Source organism: Hyaena hyaena, unplaced genomic scaffold, assembly GCF_003009895.1.
Source record: "Hyaena hyaena isolate Hyena2069 unplaced genomic scaffold, ASM300989v1 scaffold_476, whole genome shotgun sequence".
NCBI classification, from domain to species: Eukaryota; Metazoa; Chordata; class Mammalia; order Carnivora; family Hyaenidae; genus Hyaena; species Hyaena hyaena.
In genome coordinates this window covers 175,074-199,283 of record NW_024081111.1, presented here as the reverse complement: position 1 = coordinate 199,283, position 24,210 = coordinate 175,074, and the positions used below count along the sequence as shown (strand labels likewise).

General features: G+C 35.1%; 1 protein-coding gene across 4 annotated transcripts in view; it reads right to left on the bottom strand.

Annotated features, from left to right (window-relative positions):
• The window catches only part of TTC29 (tetratricopeptide repeat domain 29), a 240,545-nt gene that overhangs the window by 58,531 nt on the left and 157,804 nt on the right, over nt 1-24,210 (bottom strand). For 3 of the 4 annotated variants that reach the window (XM_039254293.1, XM_039254292.1, XM_039254294.1), the window contains one exon: nt 21,445-21,673. In XM_039254293.1, coding sequence (XP_039110224.1) covers nt 21,445-21,673 — 229 coding nt within the window. Of the gene's footprint in view, nt 1-11,518; nt 11,616-21,444; nt 21,674-24,210 lie in introns of those variants that run through there. The other variant, XM_039254295.1, reaches the window with a different exon arrangement.

Here is a 24,210-nt window from a genome sequence, read left to right as displayed (position 1 = left end):
CTGAAACAGGCCCCAGGCTCTCAGCTAGCTGTCAGCCCAGAGCCCGACGCCGGGCTCGAACCTGTGAACTGTGAGATCATGACCTGAGCTGAAGTTGGCCGCCCAACTGTCGGAGCCACCCAGGCACCCCTGTAAAAAACAGTTTTGAAATGCGGTTCTAAATTTTAGAGGCTGGACAGCAACAACTGGACAATGAGGAGAGGAATTTAAGTGTGAAGTATATTTAGTCTCAATATAGCCTGGTTAGAATCCCTGTAAAGATAATGTATAAATACAAGAATAAAATAAATGCCTTATTCCAGAACTATTGGGTGAGAGCACTTGGAAAAGATTTTATACTAATCATTTATTGCCGACTTCAATGAAATATTCCTGGTTATAACTGATGGCATTTCCTTTATCATTTGATTCCTTCTAGTAAATTTCCAAATTTTCCCAAATAATTTTTAGCCATCTCAGTGTTTAGGAATAGTTTGATATCACAAACAAATTGGAACAATACATTTTTAAAGGAATGCACTATAGCTTAGAAGAACCTTTGAAATAATATTATTAATTGATTATAAGCCAAATATGTGGTACATTCGTAAGCTATTTCATTACTAAACATTGTATAATACTTGAGATCTATTAGTAATTAATATACTAACTTAAATAAATGTATACAATAAATAAAGTAATAGATAATATGATTCTCTGTTTTTAATTTTTGTCATGATAGTCATTATAGTCTGGGGTTTTAGAACAGATTAGAATTAAATTAGATTTGGCTTTATCTGGCTGAGTCTGGGCATCACTACATTTACCCCTCAGTCATTGGCTCTCAACTATTGGTGAAACTGCTAAGGGCTCATTTTACTTCCTTTACATTGGTTCTGAATCTCCTCTTAATGGAAGACTACCCTGGAATCTAGTCAAAATACTATTGAATTTATAGGTTTTCACGTAGAATGGAACCACCTGCTATTTCCACTGCTTTTAGAGCCTCTTATAACTAGACAGCTGAAGCTAGAAAGTGAATCTTAAATTCAACACTACATTCAAATAATCTTTTTGGCAGATAAGATGTTATATTTTACCCCCACCCCATCTTAGTAATGACATTTATAGCTACTTGGGATGCTAGACTTGTAGAGGTTCTCAAAAATTGGAATATTTTGCAAGTTGGAAGTATTATATGTATTTTTCCTTTTCTTTGAAATGATGGGGATAATAAACACAATTCTAACTCAGAATTTTAGTTTCAAGAGAAAGCAAAGACCATTTAAATGTATATCAATTTTTAGTATGAAAGACAAAAGGAAATGTTTAAAACATCAAGTTACCTACTTTCTTCTAAAATCCTCTCATTTGAAATAAATGTGACACTATGCTTTGTAGCAGAACTTTTAGAATATTTTAACTGAATTTAAACAGATGTGAAAGGGCAATTCTAGATATGTAAAATTTTCATATGTAATATATTTTTTTTCAGATTTGCTAAAATTGAGTTGCATCAATCAAATTAACTCAGTGTGATATTCTTTTCAAAAGTACTTTTCAGTCACAGTCTACAGGTGGAGACTACAATGTCTCAGTCATCTCAGTATTACACAGGGTTAGGAATCTTAATGGGTATAGCATGGTCAAATGAATAATTTTCTAAATTTTCTTTTTTTAATGTTTAGTTGTTTGTTTTGAGACAGAGAGAGAAAGAGAGAGAGAGAAACAGAGAGAGAGTGAGAGAGACAAGCATGATCAGGGAAGGGGCAGAGAGAGAGGGAGAGAGAGAATCCCAGAAGGCTCTGTACTACCAGAACTGAGCCCAGTATGGGGCTCGATCTCATGAACTGTGAGATCATGACCTGAGCCAAATCAATAGTCACTTAATCAACTGAGCCACCCAGGCACCCCTAAATGAACCTTTTTAAACTTGGTATGTATGTGTAGATGTTATGAGGACCTTAATTTTCTGCATTATAAACACACATTCTTATTGTTTAAATTGCTTAAACTGTTTAGTAAGTACAAAAATAAAAAGTATGGCTCTTGAAGCCAGCAGCTTGCATCTCTCTTCCAGGGATCATGTGTCTCACTCGGGCAAATAAGACAAGATATTCAGGCATGTACATAGAGGACAACTATCTGTAGGAATTTCTTTTTCTCTTGGACTTAGTGCTCTTCCTTGGGATACTTTCTGCTTCTACTGTCTGAAGTTTCTCATAACTCTAGATTTGCTTTTTTACTGGAGTCCCTCTCTTAAAATGGTGAACTAATATTTATTTAACATTTTATTTATTTACTTATTCATTCTTTCATATTTTAGAGAGAGAGAATCTTAACTAGGCTTCACACTCATCAAAGAGCCCAATGTGGGGCTTGATCCTATGTCCTTGGCATCATGATCTGAGCCGAAATCAAGAGCCTGATGCTCAACTGACTGAGCCACCCAGGCACTCTTTTAATATTTATATGTTAAGTAGATGTGTATATCTCACTGTACCAGGTTTGTCACACTCAATTCTTTCAGTAGTCCTATGAGGTTGGAATGATTTGCCCATGTAACAAATTAGAAAATGGAAGTTCAGATAGTAAGTGCCTGGACTTATATTAGAATCCATCATCTCATTACAAATAACTTCTTTTGATTGCTTCCTAGGGAATTGGACTTCGAAGATTTGTATGAGTTTCACAAACAAAATATCTTGACAATCTTGGATTTGAGGATTGTAATAGATAAACTTTGTGTAATCTACTAGTTATATGTGCATATGCAAAATAAAGAACATAAAAAAGTAATGGTTTATATTAAAAAGAGAGAAAATGGCAGCAGGCATGCTTTGTTATAAAAATACATCCTCCCTTTCTTGAAATATTGGCATATGTTCAGAAATACACTTGACCATATAGTGTCTGGATCAAAAAATCAAATATAGTGAAATATATAGCCAGATGTGAACAGAAAAACTGCTAGATTGGATAATCCAGTATTAGAGGGCTTGATATCTCTCCAAATCAACAAAATACATATCCAAATAAAAATACAGAGATTACATCATATTGAAATGAGTTAACTTTCATATTAACCTTCAGAAAAAGGATTAAAAGAATCAAGCCCCGAACACAAGATTCCTTTCTTTTAACACTCTTAGAGCTGAGATTTGAGAGCACAATAAAAAATATGGCCAAACTCCAATATCTCTAAACAAATGATGGTTGAAAACACATGTAATTTTATGGTTTAATACTAAAATCTTGAAATGTATATGACACATTGGTATACTGCAAAGTTTGCTTGGCACAGCATTAAGTTAACGTAAGCACTATAGTATGAACGATTTACTCAATAAAAGCAAACACTATATAAAACCCACTCACTAAATTTGGGGTTCAGTAGGACTTCATTACCAGCAAGGTTCACTAACATGATACTCCAATATTGCATTATCTCAAATTATTCACCTCTGGTATAGGACTACCTGAAGATGAAATTTCATCACAGCAGTATTTTGAAATGTTTTCACTTTGGTCTCTTTAGAAAATGAAACCCACCTAGCTGTGCACATGCAATACCACTCTGTGGTAGTTTCTTTAAACATGTATGGATTATTAAATAATTCAACAGTAGAAGAAATTCAATAGTAAACTAAATAAGAATTCTGATAGCCAAGAGAGAATCTTGACTTAATTTTTAATAAGTCAAAACTAAATAAATCAAAAACTAAAATGATAAGCAAATATCCAGACCATTTGCTACTAGGAAGCAAACTGAAGGATGAAACAAAAGCAGCTAATAAACATGCTGTTTAGCCAATAAAACATGGTATCTACAACGACATCTTTTTAGATTTAAACCATTCAAAAGAGAATCTGTGGTGCAACTGTCAATTACAAATTCTATACATTTATTTTTACTTCTGAAGTTCTTTTTTCTTATATTGAGAAAGACAGAGAACTAGTGGGGGAGGGGCAAAGAGAGAGAGAGAGAGAGAGAGAGAGAGAGAGAGAGAGAAGGAGAATCCCAAGCAGGCCCCACACTGTCAGCACGAAGTCCGATGTGGGGTTTGAACCCACAAACTGCAAGGTCAGGACAGAGCTGAAACCAGGAGTTGGACGCTTAACTGACTGAGCCACCCAGGTGCCCCTAATTTCTGAAGTTCTGATTTAATACACACAGAAGACATGGAAACGTCTACTATTTTGCAGTACATTTCTTCACTTCTTTTACACAATAGTCTTATTTTGTCTCTGAATAGTCCCTTCCCTGCCACGTTTGTGCAGAAAGCAAATACTTTAGGATATTCAGTTCATAATTTTATAGGTATTAAATTTTATGTCTTGGCCATTCATATGGGAAATATTATTTAAAATTAATGGATTATTGAAGTGCATTAATTATCAAGAGAAGGGAAAAATAAAATAAATACCCAGATAAAATGATTCTTAATTACATTACTAAAAAATTACTTAAGAAGTAAAATATTTATTATGTAACTAGTGTTCTGACATTACTGTGTTGGAGAAACTTACAGAGAAACAAATTAGGGAATACCACATTCGATGCAATAACCAGCTTATTGCTTTGTTCAGTAAGAAATAATAATGACTGATGACGAAAACGTTTTTCTTATGTCAATGTAATCTATTCAGTGATGTAAAATGCTGTCCATTACAGCGTTTTGTTGTTTTTAAAATAACATACCAGGGAAATGTCTAGGACAATAGAAAATAAATCAAAATCAATTTATTCTGTATTATAATTTTGCTATGAATGACTAGCATAAAATACGGGAGCTTTAAGGCAAGGGACCTTTTATTTAAATTGACCAAAGTTTTAATCACCATGGGTACCCAAGTTAACCTCAGAAAAAAAAAAAGAGAGATAGAGAAAGAAAAAATGTTGAATTGAAAGAGGTAACCTGAATGAACTTTATAAACACAGAAACCCATGTGGTCTAGTTCATAGTTTTGTCCCAGGAGAGGAAACACAGTCCAAACAACGAAAGCAGTTAAAGTATAGTTCAAATTCTTACTTTTTCCAGATTTCATCAACAGAGATTCATTCATAACCCAACATACCATATCATCATCTCCCATGCCCATTTTTGCTTTACACTCTCTCCTTCTCCCTGCAATGTCTGTCATACCAGCATTGTCTCTTCTCACTTGCTCAGCATTTTAGTCTCATCCCCATTTACCTTCTTCATTCATTTATGAGTGGAGACTTAGCCTCTATGTATAATGAGTTAGCCTTTCCCACAGCCAATGAAAATCCTTTTCCTTTGGGATGTAGGAGGAGGAGGAGGAGGGAAATGGAGCAGGTATAAGGATGAAGTAAGACTATAAACACTCACCCATTAACACTTTTTTTTTAAAGACACCATAGGAAGAGGTTTTGTTGTAAAACATACATTTAAAATAATCTTCTATTCCTCATTATAACCTCACTATCTTCTCTGGAAAATGGTAGTCATTTAAAAGGTGAATTAGTAGAATCAATAGTTTCAATGCAATATTTTTGGTGTTTCTCAACTGAGAAAGGAGATGAATCCCAAGTGAGGGTAGAGCAGTGGCTACTTCCTCTTTAAAGTGTTAAGAGGCAACTTCTTATTTTTAAAATGACAGTAATATTTGTCTTTTCTATTTGTGGTAAACAGTAGCATTTGTATATATATATATACATATATATATAATATATATATTTGGATATATATAGCATGACATATTTTACAAATATCTTCATTATTCTTTCAAGATATAAAAGGGAAAGATAAGACCCACAGATTAATGAAATTGTAAGTACAATTAACCTAGGACCCTACTCTCAAACGGCATTTTTAACTAGCCACCTAGACTCATTTCTTCTTCTTCTTTTTTAAATGTTTTAAATGTTTATTTATTTTTTTGAGAGACAGACATAGAGTGTCAGTAGGGGAGGGTCAGAGAGAGGGAGACACAGAATCCGAAGCTACCTAGACTCATTTCTATCCCTAAGCTATCTAAAGACTTGTGAAGTAGACTGAAAAATTAACTCAGTAGCTGGAATTCATTTTCAAATAAATATATATAGACAGATAGATATTGATATCTACCAATAGAGAATCCATTAAAATTAGAGAATCTATAGGTATATATTGATATCTATCTATCTATATATATATCTATAGATGCTCTAATTTTGATAACATTCTTCTTTGATGGTAGAGGGTAAACTTTTTAGGTAATTTAAATTAACTCCACTAGGTACCAAAACTAAAAAAAAAAAAGAAAAATTTAAAACAGTAGAATTGAGACAGGCACAGGAAAATAGAAAGAGGGTGAGATGTACTCGTTGTAGATATGCTTTTAAGTTCTGACCCTGCCACTTACTCTGTTTGGCCTGGGGTAGGACATTTTACTTCCTGTGAACTGAAGTTTCTTCATCTGTTAAATGGAGGGTAAATTGGAAATCTTGGAGTCTTTTATATTACTATAATTCTACAAAAGACAATTTTCTTAAAATTCTACTGCATTTCTAAACAGACTAAACATAAACGTAATTTGATCTTTTCTTGGTGGCTGAGGGTCACCAAGAGAAAAATTAATGATGTGATATAGTTAAAAGCCATTGAGTTTGTAAGATCTCTTATTTCCACATAGTATGGAGCCAGACTGCTAAGTGCTTGTATGAATGGTTGTGTGTGTGTGTGTGTGTGTGTGTGTGTGTGTGAATTTGTGTGTGTGTGTGAATCTTCCTTTAATTTTCAGCTATTGTTTATTGATGTTTTCACTATGTCTGTTTATAATGTGCCGCCTTGTTTTTAATACACTTATTGAGGAGTAAAATACTCTTTTATAAAAAGTAGCAATTGCCTCAAGCAACAGCAGCAAAGTAAATGTTTTGTTTCGTGAAGTCACCAAAGTTTGACTATCAGATAAGTGAGGTATTTCTAATCTCTCACAGTAAATGCATTTTCTTCTGTTTCATCCTCTGAGAAGATGTAAGACAGTTGTTAAAGTATCCTTTCCTTAGTGACACCTGCTTGAAAACATTTATTAAGTCATTAGAGAACCTATCCCCAACAGTCCAAACTAATCTCGACCTTTCCTCATATGTCACATTTTCCAAACAATGCTCCTTCATTATGATTTGATAAGTCACCCTCAATACTTTCACATGCTTCTTAAGCTGTCTAATTTCAAACCAAAACTGTAGTCTAATAATAAAAGGCTTATTTCTATTAACATTTCTGTTAATATATCTTAAAGTGATGTTATTTTGATATTATTTCCATTTTACTAATGGTATATATGAGAATACACACACATTCCCAGTTAAAATAGTAAATTTGGTTGGCTAGGGAGACTGAAAGAATTTCCCTGTAAGTTACTTATAGAGCTTGATATTGTAGCTTAAATTCTTCTAAGAAACAAAACTAACGAGTGGGACTGTGGTTTGGAATCAGGTCAGAATTTTAAACCATGAAGATTCTTCCTCTCCTCCTTCCTTTTCCTCCAGTGAGCTATCTTTGCAAGTCCCCTCTCATCTTATGGGGAATTTGTAAGGTACAGTGCAGGGGTGGCTGGTGTCTGTTCTATAAAAGTCTGGCTGTGCCAGGCAATACTTTGTTAATAATCATGGCTGTGTTTGAAATCTGTGCTTTAAAATAGCACAGTTGAACCAATTTAAGAAACTTAATCCATTCTACTCACACTCAATACAAAGATCATTTGGATCTCATCTCATTTGTTTTATGCACACAGAGAAACCATAGTGTCATGCTTTGCTCTTTGGAATAGCATAATTTCCAATAAATTCTCCCCATTGAAGGTCCTCCTCTGAAATCCCAAGGCAGTCTCGTAACACGACCTTCGGTATAATGAATTTAAACCTCAGTTTCTGAAATCCTATTTGTTCCTCTATGTTGACATAGCATAGAGGAACAATTTGTTTTCCTTTCTGTTATCTACTACTACAACTTCTGTAACTATTTGTCTAACATTGTGATCAATGTCCTAGAAATAGTGCATAGGAACTGAAAAAAGTGACTGGTAAGTTACAAAATATGTATAAAATTTAGGAGTTGATATTTAGGTTCAGAAAAAAAAACTATAGAAGTCACAGAACTAAAACAAGGAAAAATAATATTTTAGATATGTTGTTTTTATGTAAATATTATTTAAGATGGAATCTGTTTCTGAGAGCCATCAAACTCTCCTATAAAAAGAAGATAGAAAATTGCTCAAAATGATATGAAGCTAATGGTACAAGAATATTATCTTACTGCATTAGGATAAATTTCCAGTAGGTTTGAGTTGTTGAGATAAATTCCCCTAAGCTTAAAAGTGGGACCAATGGAAAAATTCTATTAATATCATGCTCTAACATAATGCAAGATAATTGTATGTACACCTATTATATTTCCAATACATCATCTTATAAATTCTGTGTGTGTGTGTGTGTGTGTATGTTTGTGTGTGTAGAAGGCTGAAATGGTAGTAGTGATAGTGAATTTATTAAGCCAAATATTTGAGTTGTTCTCCCAAAAGGGGAGAAATTGGTTTACAAGATTGTTTGCTATTAAGGCTCAAATACATCCACCATGCTTAGGTTTTCTTTTATGTTTTTCAATTTTTGACAGCTGTCAGTTTACAGATAATTATTTTATCTAAGCATCACAGACACTGCATTAGTATCTTCAGAAAATATACTGTAAAAGCTGCAGTTTCACTGTCCCAAATCAATTACTGCATTCTTAAACTTGCAGTATTATTCATTTGTGGGCACTGAGGCAGCCAGTGGGAGGGTATTGATTGGAGTATAATGTCATGTGTAGCAGGAGAGAAAGATGAAAAGTGTTTTCTGCTTAATGGGTTGGTATTAAGTAGGTGGGAATGGCTTCTAATTAGCCAACAATTGCTGTGCTTCCAGGTTCCCTCCTTTCCCTCCTCCTGTCGGTCACCAGCTGCCAATCTGCCCCCATTTTTTTTTTTTATTTGGAGTTCATTGCTCACTGCAGTGAGAGCCTTTGTTTAAGAAAGAGGGCTCCCAGGGTCTCAGCTGCCTGGGTACAGCTTGCTGCCTACGATGAGTAGCAACTGTCAGTTTATTTTATCTCAACCTTTTCATCATTCTGTTGAAACTGATCGACTGAAGCCACCTGAGAGACCTGAGGATTCCGTACCTACAAGTCATTAGCTAGGACTGCAGTCTCTCACCACATAGCAAGTCAACTGAACACTTCCTGAAATACAGTCCACTTTAACCCCATGTTTCCCCAAGAACACATACGCATCCTGTCCCTTTTTTGTTTTTGAAGCTGACTTGCTGGGAGACGCTTCCTTTGAGACACAGACATAGAAGTCAGGATATTTCGCTTTGGCTAAGGGATGAGGATAAAGTCCCTGTGATAGGCCTTGCCAAGGTGATACCAACTGATAAGGGGAGCATTGTTCCATCCACAGCAAAAGTGAAGGTGAAGATGGAAAACATTTTACAAAGTGACTTTATAATATCAGGTCTTAAGCCTCTTTCTTTACAAACATTAAGTGTGCCAGACTGGTCTGATTTTGTATTCGTGTGATCCATAATATGCTTAGGCGGCTTCCTATTTCAATTTAGAAGTGAGTAAAGAAAAATTTTCCACACTCTTAAATGATATGAAAGCCTTATTTAAGAGAAGCCATCTAACCTGTTGTATCCAGAACACATCAAAACAGAATGACACAATGAGAAAATTCTACCCATGACACAGTAGAGAATAATGCTTAGTGAAAATCAGTGATGTGCAAACCCAGTGAAGAATTATGCTGTTATATACCCCTTACAGTTGTAGGGTTATGAATACGTGATATTTAACCACATTTCAACATGGGTAGCTAGGCTTCTTGGGAAGTGAAATTTTTGAAACACTTAGAGAAAGGGGTGGTAACTGAGCAGAGAAAAAGGTGATTATTTCTGATTAGTGATGCGAAGTAACAAATAACAATTGGGATTATAGATGAAGAGTTCAAAGATTTTCACCTGATTTTAAAATAAATATCTAAAGACAGTGAAAGGAATAGATATACTGAGTTAAAGTGCTTCATATTTTGTATGTGAACCTATAATATTGCTGAGATATATTGTCTGAAGAGCCACTAAATGGGTTTACACACATTAGTGAAGGATCACATATTCATGCAGAAAAGCTAACCTTGCATTATTACCATCCTAAAAATGGAAAAACTTTAGAGCAGATCTCACACATAAGAATCAACTGGTGAGGGGCATCTGGTTGGCTCAGTCAGTGAAGCGTCCGACTTAGGCTCAGCTCATGATCTCACGGTTCTTGGGTTCGAGCCCTGCATCGGGCTCTGTGTGCTGACAGCTAGCTCAGAGCCTGTAGACTGTTTCGGATTCTGTGTCTCCCTCTCTTTCTGACCCTCCCCTGCTCAAGCTGTCTCTTTCTCTCTCTCTCTCTCAGAAATAAATAAAAACATGAAAAAATTAAAAAAAAAAAAAAAAGAATCAACTGGTGAGCCAGTCAAGAAGCAGATTCTCAAGCCCCTAACCTGGAGATTCTGTAAGGCTGTGTTAAGGCCTGGAATATATACGCATTTATAACAACTCCATTTTGATGCAAGTGGTAAGTGGTCCTTGAGTTAACACCCTGAGAAACTGCCTGAGGCTTATCGTGAAGTTTAATTTTCCACAGGGTATTTTAAAATACTTCTATCATAATAGAAAATGCAACAAATAGAACAATTTTCATTTCAATGTCATTTTCTTCCTAAGAATCTTCTACTCATAATTTCCTTAAACATCATTAAAACATGAAATAGACTAAGCTAGACTACAATAGAGAAATACCCAAGAGCTTCACATGTATTAAGTCCTGTTTTGTGAAACTCAATTCAAGGTAACATATATTTCTTACTATTGGTTTTAGTCAAAAAGGCCACTGCTTTACAACCTATTCTTCGCATGGCAGCCAAAACGATCCTTTTGAAAAGTTAGTCGGGGTCCTATTCTCAGACCTCGGTGGTAATTTTCTAGCACAACTGGAATAAAATCCAAAAATCACTATGACCTGGAAGACCTAAATTAACTGGCTGCCGTTCGAAACTCAATTCTTTCCTCTCGCCATCTCACTCAATTTGCTCCCACCATACTCTACTGATCTTCTAGTTAGCTGGCTATCTTCGGCCCTTCTAGATACTCACAGGGATTTTGCTTTAAGTTTCTCTGCAAACTACGCCTCTTTTGAGCTGCTTCTCTGAACCTTCTGTTTAAAACAGCCCCCTCCCCATCACTTTCTGTTCTCTTACCCGCTTTATTTTTCTTTCATAGCACTTCACACTACTTCAAGTGATTGATGGCCGGCATCTAAACCTCCGTTTCCATGCCCAAGAAATTCTATACTTTAAAAATTAAAATGGAAACCTGTCCTCACCCCAAGGACTAAGAAGTCAGCTAGTACTCACTTTCCCAGCTTCCCTTGCAGCATGTGAGCCAGGCTCCACCAATCAGCTGCACGCACACCAAACTCTGCTTTGGAAGCTGTTACTGGTTAGTAATACAGGGCTGTGCAGAGTTAAACCCCGCCAAGATGTGAAGTCAGGCACGATTCTGTATCGCAAAGCTTCCTTAGTACTTCTCATGACAAGAAATTAACCTGCCAACGTATATGTGCTAGTTAATTTTTTTTTCAGGACATTTTTTTTCTTTTTACTGTTATATAAACATGGCTTTAGTTACATGCGAACCTGAAAAACTTGCTGGGTACATTTGTATTCAAAGAACAGCATCCCTTTTGTGTCCCTGTTAACAAGTTTGTAAAATATTTACATATATCTAGTTATTGAATTACATTTATGTTGAATTTATTCATGAATATGGATCATAGCATTTATAGGTATTTAAAATTTGGTTTAATTTTAACATATGGCTTGATCTCTTTGCTCAACTTCAAATCACTGTGCTAAAGAAAGTCAAGAAGAGACCTGGAAGAAATAGCAATAGGTAGATTTGGGTCCACTTATCTTTTACAAATTATATTTTTCTTGGCATGTACAGAGAAAGCTACCCAGTACAAAGCTGATCTGTTTTTTTTTTTTTAAGGGATAATTCCTATGTTAGATATAGAAAGTGACAGTATTATGCATAATTATCTATGCAATTACACTTGCACATGCTTGAAAATTTTTAGCCAGGAATGCTTAATAACATTTGCATGGTTAAATGAGACAGCAGAAACAACTGGAAAGGCCTCAGGGCATGGTCATCTATTTAAGCATCCACTTGGATTTTCAACATAATTAGTCATATAATTGTGTGCCTAAACTTAGTAGATTCATGTAAGTAATTATAAATTATTAAAAAGCTGTGCATGTGTTTTGCTCCCTATTTCCTGCCAATCAAATTACTAGGGAATATAGTATGTTCACATTTCATCATACAAATCTCCAAATAAAATTACATTATAAAGCCCTGAATGAAGGTGAGTAAACAAGTGAATCCATTCAGATGAGATGTAGTTAATATAGTTATGTGGACATCTTCAATACTTACAAAGAATTCCTATGATCAAATCATAATGAAAGTTTCTTCCTCTATCCCTACTAAGATGTTCTTTTGTGGTTTTTTGTTCTGTTTTGTTTTGTTTTGTTTTCAAAAGAGAGAGCATGAGTGTGTAAGCAGGTAGAGAGAGGGGCAGAGGGAAAGAGAGAGAGAATCTTAAGCAGGTTCCATGCTCAGTGCAGAGCCTGACAGGGGGCTTGATCCCATGACCTTGGGATCATCACCTGAGCTGAAATAAAAAATCTGGTAGTTAACCAACTGAGTCACCCAGGTGCCCCTCTACCAAGATTTTTATGAAAAAAAAGTTTATTTTGCTTATGTTGTTTCAGACATGAGTTTTTCATTTATTAATTTTATATTTTAATTTTAATTAATAGCTAAAGGTTAGACATAACAGCTTCCTCTCATATAGTTGATTTCTTCTTTTTCATAGTTTTGTTAGTGGGTGATGGTAAAAAGGCCAAATAAATCTGAACAGTCAAAAATATTAACCCCTCAATTTTATGATGGTCATTTGATTTATAAACTCTCCCAGTTTTTCTCACCAATCCTCTACTTGACTGTTAATTTTGAAGCTTCATTTATTTCATACTTCTCCATTGTTTTTTATTCCATTGTTATTTTAATAACTGGGTTGAAAATGTGGAGATTTGAGTTAAACTGTATATCCCTTCACAGGAGCTCATTTAACAAACAAGATGAGAAGAATTTTGAAAGTGTTGAACTAAATTCCCTTTGATAAGAGTGCAAATTACACGTTAATAGCTGCTGATACAATGGAATACTTAATCTTAACACATAGAAATCAGACTATCTCACTAAGGCTAGCATTAACCAGTCTTTTTCTCATTTTGGGTGCCTGATTCCATGTTAGAAGTCAATAAATGCAACCCCTTAGAGGCATCACACTTAAATGAGCTAACCTTAGTTTTCTCTGTTGGTTTGACAAAGTCCAACTTGTTTACCTTAAGGGCAAGATGAAAGAATATCTATTTGCTCAGATTTTTTGATCAAAGATAGAATGAAATGAAAGGAAGAAAATACCTGAGTATACTATAGTGATAAAGATTTGGGGATGGTGAATATTGGCTAGTGCTCTTAATATTTATCTCATTGTGGCAGTAATTTAGAGGGTTCAGAAAGTAAATGTGTTCAGGTGTTTCTAGGATTTGGAGTGCTTCAAGGATTCATTTTAGGAAGGTCAAGACACTGGTCAGGATGAACTGGCATTAAAATTAAGAAATATGCTAGCATTTCTTCTGATTAGCTTCTTATTCAATATTTCCCACACTGAGCACACTGTACCCATCCCTGGGAGGCAGACATCACCCACGAGAAGTGAAGTACATATTCAGGCATCATTACTCGAGTCAGTCATCATAAAAAGGCATTATAAGTAATTTCTAATTTCTAAAAGAATATTCATCATGAAATCTATTTATTTTTCTATTAATTATGCTGAAGAATCTAGCCTATAAAAACATTCACTCTTGTCTGAGAGTTAAAAATACAGGAAGGGCAGAGTAAAAGAATTTAAAGGAAATGGAGTCTTGCGACCATGGATATAATTTCTGATTGATGTTGTGGTTTTAAAAAATCAAAATTCATAATGGGAATACAAAGGTACAAAGGTGAAAGGTAATAAGAAACACTTCCACACAGTAGCCCAAATCAGAAAAGCTTTGGAAAAATTCAGAAGCTAACAAAATTTGTTCACATTTTAAGTATTCATGTCACTCCTTTTTTCAGAAGAAATTGTATAGATTAGGAATTACTTGAGTTATCCCAAGAGAGCCTTATTAAGGAAGGATTAAATACACGTATGAGAAGATTCTTTTGCCTCCAAATTCTAGTAATGGTAGGAAAGTGTTCACCTAAATTGGCGCAGGGTTTGGAATCCATGCCCACAGGGAAAGGGACATAGTTGGAAGCAGGGTAGAGACCCCTCCGTGGGAATTAGATAAATACAGATAGGATTTCCTCAGAACTTCTAGCCCTAACTCTGTATTGGTCCAACTCTGGCATTTATTCTCGTTTTGCAATGGTTTAGCCAACCAACAAACTTTTCATAAGCTTTTCAAACTAGCAAATTAAAGGTGAAATTGAAATAAAACCAGATGAGAAAAACCCAGTTACATTTTTTCCCTTGGAAATGGTGAGTTCAGTGTACCTTGGAAAGTTAAAACTGGTAACACCATCAGCTACCAAGAACTGTGAGCAGAATCTAAAAGAAGTATAGTTTTTGTTTGAGCAATCAAGAATTCTCTTTTATTGAACCAAGGCAGCAGATAGAGAAGGAGGCTCTCAGAAAGGAAAAAAAGGAAAAAGAAAAAAAAAGATCTTTCAACCCGAGGGATCTAGAGCTACATTATTATTTCCCAATGAAGTAAGCATTAGTTTTCTGAAAAAAAGTATTTGATTCCTAAGGAAGCAAATGTGTCATTTGTGTTGTAGAAAACATATGAAGATGGGGGAACTGTGTTTGAAGGAAGAAATCTGAAATTCAGGCTCAAACTCTGCAGTCTTTTTTATTTAAAAATTTGGCTACAATTAAGTATTGATTTTGTCTTCTTTGGCATGTTTCATCTTTGGAATTATTTTATTATCAGTTGCAGAAGCCAGTGAAATCTCTAAGCTCTTTCTTAAAATTTATTAGAAGTATACTTTGATAATCTATCATGATTTAGATGAGACTGGCAGAAAAGATACATATCTTTCTTAAGTTTTCTGACAGTAGCATAGAGTATATAAAGAATGTATTTTAATGTTTCATTCTCCTTTGTCTTATCAAACTTGTTTTCTGTGACAAGAAATGCAAGTAAAACACAAAGGATTTTAAGAATCTCTGCCTTAGAAAAAAATCACAAGCAGACTTGCAACCTATAAACACACAATTTATAAATTGTCATATGGAGAAATGGCTCTCCAGGTTCTACCCCTGGAGCTCCCACTGCTGCTATGTAGGGGCCGTCATGAAGCACCCTGAAGCTTGCAGAGTTAAGGCAGGCTACATTAAGCTGTACCAGCAAACAACTCTGAAAATCTCAGTGGTTCACCACCATAAAGGATTATTCTGTGTTCACACAAAGTCTGCTGTGGATCCAAACAGCCTTCCAGGACAAATGTTCCATGTGCAGAGATTTACTGTGTCCATCTTGTTGCCCTATAAGTTTTACTAAAGCTTCCACTATGATCACTGCAGCAGGGAAAGAAAGAATCAGCTGTAGGATCTCAGGCAGGCTCTCCTATCTTATACCCAGAGGTGACTTTTGCCCAGGGGCCAGAACTAGTCACTGAGCCCTGCCTAGCTGCCAGGAGCTGAAAAATGCAGTTCTCCATGTGCCTCAAAGTATAAAGAACCAGATACTGGTAAGCACATAGAATGGATCAATGGTTACTGAACCCTCAGAAAATTATATGCAGTAATTGTAGGTTTCTCTGAAGAGCAGAGAGAGACCTTAGCTTTCATCAGATTCTTCAAGGGGATAGTGATTTGTCATTGAACAACCCTAATAAGTTCTTTTTTTTAATGTACAAATTTGGGGCACTTGGGTGCCTCAGTTGGTTGGGCGTCTGACTCTTGATTTTGGCTCAGGTTATGACCCCAGGGTTGTGACATTAAGCCCTGAGCATGGAGTCTGATTGAGATTCATTCCCTCTCTCTCTCTCTATCTCTCCTTCTGCCCCTATCCTCCAACTCCTGCATGTGCTCTCTCTCTAAAATAAAATTTTAAAAAACAACCAAACAGTGCACAGATTTATATTGAAGAAAGGAAAGCCTTGAAATTCAGGAATAGCTTAGAGAAATTGAATTTAGGGCAAATTTCCAGACTGTAGAATACCAGTCCATGTGTTGGCCTCATTATCCACAATTATTTTGCCCCACACTGCCTGAGTGGGTTCAATTGTATGGTATATTACAAATGTTCCAAATTCTGGCAATCGGTAATCTTCCAACATATAAAAAAATCCTAGTTGCTCTGAAGAGGCTAAACTACTTTCAGTCATTCATAACACTGTGTGAATCAGCTTAATCAGACTGGTTTTTTCCTAACAGTATTCATATTTTTTTCCCAAGGATCACTGTCCTGTGCTGCTCGTTGTCCAATTTCTGCAAACATTTGTCTTCTGTGTTTTATCTTTTTAGCTGTTTAAGACAGGAAGGTAATCCTTTCCCTGTTGCTCCATCTTGGCCAGAAATAGAGTTCCACCTGTTTCTTTTCAATGTGAATATTCTTATCTGGACTTTAATTAAAATTGTAATCTTTTGAGGGTGTCTGGGTGGCTCAGTCACTTGAACATCTGACTCTCAATTTACGCTCAGGTCCTAGACTGAGCACCACGTTGGGCTCTGGGCTGACAGCAAGACCCTGCTTGGGATTCTCTCTCTCAAAAATAAACAAATAAACATTAGAAAAAGAGAATCTTTTTAAATGTTAGACATGGTTTCTAGTAAATGTAAAGTAATATTGTAAAAAAGTGCAACACATAGAAAGAATTCCTAAACTAGAAGTCTAGAACACTAGATTATAGACCTATTTGTCTTTCAGATTTTTGCATGACTGCCTTTCTCTGGACCTGAGGACATTTGAAAAGAAAAAACTTGCGGGCCAAGTAATTTCTTTGGTGCCACACAGCTTAATAATTTCATGGTTCTATAAACTCAAAAATGTTCAAGGCTTTAACCTGTTTTCAGAAGCTAGAAAGAGGCTGTAGAAGTGGTACTAGATTGAGGAGGGCAGAGACAGCCACAGTCCAAAGTGCATGAAGAAGGCGTAGTGATGATAAAGAACCAGGCATATTCAGGAATCAGAGGCCCAAGGAATAGTGGGGAAAAGGTAGTGGTTGAGGAGATGCTGAGGGGAAGTATGACACAGGATTGAAAATAGGAGGATGAATTGAAAGTCTGCAGATGAAACAGTGCACTAGCTTTCGCAACTTCAGCAGTGCCAACCAGGGACAAGTACAACTGCATATGACAGCAGAGAGCTGGAAACTCCTTTATTATAAATTATAGCAGAGAGATCAAATATTTACACCCCGCAATTTTACAGCTCTTTGATATATTAAAATAGTAATAATAATAGTAACAACAATAATACGATTCCCTTTTGTTGAAACCCACAGAAACAAGTATTTGTGGGAGTAAAACAATAAATAAAATGCTCATGAAAATCTAGATTGAACTCTTAAAGACTACAAAATGCCATATCCATTTAGAGTATGATCTTACGGAGGGATTATTCCCAGGTCCAGAGGAATCTTATTAGTGATCTGTTTTGAACCTCAGATAAAGATACCTGGATTGAAATTTTTTGCCTGAAGTCACAAAGCTAATTAGTGCTCAATATAGTATTAGAACCCAGGTAACTGGACTTTTGAGCAACACCATCTCTCGATTACCCCAAATGCCAGTAGGGTGAGCTTTGATTTAGTCAGATTTTTCATCAGAATCTTCTTTTTATGTGTCATGCTTTTGAACACATTTTTAGAGACAGAGGTTTGCTCTGTGACAATAAGATGCAGTAAAACCTGCTTGCTGACTTTTTGGCTAATTCGGTAACTTTCTCCTCATTGTTAGGGTTATTTAACTAAAGTGGCTGATCAAAGTATAATAGAACATGAGGCTCACTCATGAATGTGGCTTTTTTCACATTCATTAAAAGGGCTGAGTTCATGAATAAAAAATACAAGCAAAGAAGAGGGTAGGAAAATGTGGCTCGACATTAAACCAGGGATTCAACATTAAACCAACATAAACCAAGGGCTGAGAGACAAATTCATGATCTTGATTGTTTTCTTTTAAGAATATTAAATGATTCATAAAACGAGAGTGATATTTTTGGCACTCAAGGAACCCTTTACATGTCATTTTGTAGAACAGTGTCATTACTGGCTAGCCAGAGTATTCATCTATTTCTATACTCAGGATTTGCATCCTATTTCTCTGATATAATTTACATTTGACTTCCATAAGAATGTGCATTAAAATCATGTAACTGATATTATCAGTGAAGTGGTTAACCATGTTGGCATTTGAATGGCTATAATTACATTTCTAAGTTAACAGTACTCCTAAATTGCACAAGAAAAGCTTTGTTTCCCTGTTACTATTCCACACTTCGGTCTATAATCTCCAAAAGGCAGGATGAATTAGCTTTTCATTAAAAAGATAAATTTCATGATTGTAGACATAATAGTTATAGTAGAAAACTAAACTATATTCTGGAGAAATCAGCAGAAATTCATAGGCCTTAATCCTTCTAGAGCCAACCAATTTCTGTTGCTTCAGGCTTGAATAATTTTATTGAATTGCAATAAATTTGAATTCCTTCTAAATTCCTAAATTTGGGGAGAGAATCTATTCTTATCTCACTATTGGAAAGGAAAGGAAAGATGAAATTATTCCAACCATATCTAAGAGTATTAGAATGGTATGAAAGTTCCTATATTTGCTGTGTTCCCTCTGAAAGGTACAAAGATGAGAGATGATTGCTGGTGAATCACTGTTCTATTTTATCTAGAGACCTGAGTGCTCTCACTCTCTATTCCCTTAGGGGGTCATGTTCCTCTGCTTAAAAGAATATTGCCTGCTCTGTGAGCTAATGATTTGTTTGGAGGATGTAAGTCTCAGAGGTGAAGAAAACTGCACAGCTTTTATAATATATCTTTCAAATCTTTGATCTACTTTTTTTCTGCATACATGGGACCCCTCAATAGCAAGATTAAAGATGCCTCTTCAGAGGAGAAAGGCAAAATTTGAAAACCTAAATGCTGCTCAGATTTCCAAATAATATTTCTGTATTGCCTCATTTTGTCAACATCACACTTGGTGTTGTCCTGCCTTCATGTGATAACCACACGGTAATCAAAATACAGCACTGGATCGTAGTTGCTTTGTTGTTCTTGTTTTTCCAAGGAGGCATGGAACTATGAATCCTATTTTAAAAAGTGATCAGTGCAAATATGTCCTCATGATGAGGACATACATACTCCCTTTAATTCTATTTAATTTGACAAAATATTTAGTTGGTACCTAGCAGATGTTAGGCATTGTGCCTTCTTTTGTAGGAGATACCAAGAATCAGCATCTGTTTTCAAGACACTCCTACTCTCACTGGGCAGATAAGGCAATTACAGAAATGGCCACGATAGGATGCAGAATATGACAGATGAAAAGCGCTTGGAGAGAAATGAATGGCATTCAATGTGGGAACAGAGACAACAGTCCAGTAAGAGGGGGATCAGGGAAGATTTCGACATTTGAGAAGGGCCTTGCAAGACCAGTGAGATTTCCCTGGATGGGGCTAGAGTTGGAAGTGAGGTGGTGATAATAATGTATGTTACGTGTATCTGGGGGACGTGGGGGTGGTCGGGGGAAGAGAGGCTGTCAAAACACGTTGAGAGGCTTGTACTTAATTTGTAGGCAGTAGGGATCCAATGAAGGTTTTGAAGCAGAGCAAAGGTAGAATAATAAGGAGCTGTGGTTTAAGAAACATTTTTGAAGCACTGAGAAAGCAGATTTTAGTATTTTGAACTAAAATATGTCTATGTAAACAAGCAAGTATGTTTGATAATGTCTGACTGGTCTTATTTCCAAATAGAACAACTATCACTAAAAATGTTAAGTATGCCAGTAGTAGAAGAATTAACTTCTCATTTATATTTGAAACTGAAAGATTCTTCTTCACTTTTATAATGACATAGCTCATCCATGCATAGATTTCTAATTTCAGTCAAATGAATCAGGAAGTGGGTGTACTTTTATAGCATTTCAGAGAATTTAATCTTCTCCATCATACAAATAACTGAATTTTTACTCTCTGAATAATATTTTGAAATGTATTTTTTTTTTTGCTTCCTAAGCTCTTTGGAACATCCTTACCAAAAATGAGGATAAAATTTAAAAAGAATAGAAAAATAAATAGCTTTATAGGGTAAGAAAAAACAAAACAAAAGAGATCTTTGAAAAGCTCCAAAAGACTGCAGCAAAAAGACACATGGCTCTGATCAGAGAAGCAAGTTTTGAGGAGTATTTTTTTTCCTAATTATTATCGTGATGGTTAGAGCTTATCCAAGTAAATATGAAAAAGTGAGTAGCCCAACTTGTTCTCTACCAAACCTTTTATCAGAAGAAGTAATCTAATAGATAGACGGATCATATTTCCTCTGCTTTATCTCCTGGGTGGACAAAATGAAGGAGTAAAGGGAAGATAATTCAAAACTACAGAACAAGCTCACAAATATATGACAACTCAACACTCTGAAGTGAGCAAAATATTATCGAAAAGTGGTTAGTTAATAGTTAACTGTAAATATTTGTTGGGCATTTGAGCACATTGAAATTCAACAAGCAATCTGTTTTTTAAGACTTCATCTTGTACATATATTTGGAATGAGACCTTTACTTATTTCATAACAAAAGGACAGTGTTAAGTGGTATTCTACTAAGATAAAAGAAGCAATAAAATTCCTTTGTGCCCAATTTACTGTTATTTCCTATTTATTCTATGGAGAAAATAAATACCAAAGAGCTTATTGTTTCATCTAAATGACTTAAGGGGAAAGAAAAGAGTTCCAAGCAGGAGAGGCTTCTTTACATAACACAATTTTGTCTACAATTCCATTTGAGTTATCTCCAAACATCTCCAAAATATTTTCCTTTAAATAGTTTGATTTACGAACAAGTATGTAACCTAAAGGTCTGTCATAGGCAGTACTGTTAAAAATTTTTAAAAATCCTATTCTGAAGTTCTTAACTGGGGACTAGAGCTGAGTCAAGCTGACATAAAAAGTGATCCTCACATCCCCTCTAATATTCATGTAGTAAAGAATAATTAAAATTACCAATAAAATCAAAATCACCAATGGAGCCATCAAGAATGACACAAAAACTAAAGTGTTTTCAAAAAGCCAAGTCTTACCGATATTCTGATGAGGTGCAACGCTGCTTCTATTCTCCTTCCACGACAGCAGGTAGTCAAGGCTGGTGAGATCTTCAGACTCGATATAATTGTTAATGGTCAGCATTATTTCATGAGCTTTTGCTATTCCATAATGAACTTTTGTTTCATCCACATTATGCATGTTCATTAGCTTTGCTGTTGTGTCAAAAGCTTGTTGAAAGTATTCAGAAGCTTTATTGTAGTATCCCTAAAAATGTAAGAGAAATCATTTTTTTCCCTTAATTTTTATTCCATCATTCCACACGTCTGCTCACCTTGGCATATACCACACTGGTCTTTCCACATATGGCATTCATCTTCCAGAGGGAAAGGGCTAGTAGGGTCTCTATTAGAATAAGGTTCTTTTATTTGTTTGTTTGTTTGTTTAGAATAAGGTTCTTTTAAAAAGTTGTGATTATTCACCATACAACATCTTGAAGTTAATACACTAAAAAAATTTTATCTACCAAGTTGAACTATGTGCAACTTAAGTTTTTTTGGATTAAAAATGTTCAAATATTAGTTTTTTCATATGGTTCAACGTAATACAGTGTAGCAAAAAGAAGTTTGAGACTCTTGAATGCTGAGAACAAACTGAGGACTGATGGCGGTTGGGGGGAGTGATAGAGGATGATGGGCATGGAGGAGGGCACTTGTGGGGGTGAGCACTGGGTGTTATATGGAAACCAACTTGACAATAAACTATTAAAAAAACTAATGCAAAATAAATAAATAATAAAAATGGTCAAATATTAGTATTTTCATATGGTTCAACCTAATACACTGTAGCTAAAAGAAGTTTGGGAAAATGTATCTGATTCACATTGATTTGGATGTAAGTTTCTTACTTGTAGCATTGGATTTACTTAATGAAGTATTTTAAACCAGATTTTGTGTTCAGACATAGCAAGAGATCATTTTCAGTCAATCTATTTAATCAATGGCCAGTGAAAATACTGTATCTATCTGCTGACTTGGTTGTTGCTCTTGTTTTCTCCATGTGTTTATGTCATTCTTGACTGTGGACATAGGAGGTATTCAAGATTTCTGAAAGTTATGAACTTGATGGCACTAGCACAACTCATGGTCATTTAACTGTTTATTTCTTTTCTAAGTCATTTCCAACATCTCACTGCAAAAATTCAAGGTGGTGTTTCGTTTTTTTTTTTTTTTTTGTGGGTTTTGGTTGTACTCTCCTATCCTCCTAAAAGCCACTGTCCACAAATAAATAGTATTTATCAAGCTCTTTCAAGGTGTCAGGGCCAGTGCTACGTTCTTCATGTGTATTATGTCACTAACTTTCATAAGTCATCCTATAAGGAAATGTTATTCTTATTCTACAAATAATTAAATTGAGCCCCAGTAAAGAGACTATTTTCTGCCAACCTTGAATCTTCTAAAATGCTTCAAAAAAGAGTTTTCTTCAGTAGAGGATATCATTTTTAGGATTGAGCTGTACTTTTAAGACTCTAGGGAACAAAATTCCCCTTCTTCGTTGACTTCTAACCCTCGTCTTTCCTCTCCCCTTCCCTTTAGCCCTCTCTTCTTTTCTCTTCTCCTTCCTCTCTTCTTTCTTCTATACACATAAACATGCATGCATACTTTTGAGAAGAAGCCCTTACAAGAGGGAATATCTTATTACAAGTTTTAAAATGATATTCTCACAACATTTTATGAAGGAACTGTTATTACAAACACCATAGAAAAACCCTTATTGCATACACCAGTGGAGGCATACTCAACTCCATGTATCTCTGTATAAGCATGACATTCAGACAGCAACCTGAATACAGAAGTTGCTAGCAAGGTGAGGAGGGGGAGAAATAGAGCTTGTGTGACAGTTGTTACCTACATACGCAGTACATATAACATTATGTTATAGACCCACAAGGACAGGTTAGTGAATTCTACTCAAATGGTTGATTCCAATTAAATTTGCTAGTTTAAACACAGTCCCTCTGTATTTTATCAATAGTAATTTTTGTTTGTTGAAGTGAACAATTCTTTCTTTTATTTCAAAGTGTATAACATAAATTGATAGGAGGATAAGTTTACTTAATTAGAAAAGGTAAAATTGTACCAAAGATATTTGTATGACAAGCAAATTATATGATTGAGAAACAATACAAATATTGAAGATGAAAATAAAACTGGTTAATATTTTGGAATGTTTTGCTAGATATCAAAGATATAGGACAAAAGAGCTGAACATATGTGACTAGACCAAACATTTCTATTTTTAAAAACAGAGAAGTATAAATATCTAATTATTGTTCTAGTTATATTTCTGAGCATTAGGCTCAGAACTTTAGATGAAAGTCTTAGGAAAATTAGGGACCATAAATAAATGGACTTATATTTAAATTTCCAGAATTATCTCATATATTTTTATGTTAGAATGAACTTATTCATTCATCTGGTAACTACTACTTACCAAGCTCCATGCCAGGCAGTGGGGATTCAGCAGTTAACAGAATTTACTTTGCCTAAAACTTATATTAGATTTTTTAACAAGTATTTCCCCCAAAATAGGAGTATTATAATTATTCATAATTATTAATTATCATTATAATTACATAAAATTATTCTTCCCTCAAATTGAGCCTAATATTCAGTCATTAGATACATACACAACTGCCATAAAACTGATATCAACCTAAATTTCTGTAGTTTAAAACACTATTAAGGAAATACGTTAATTCTTTTCCTATGCAACCATTTTTATACATACCATTTTGGAATGAG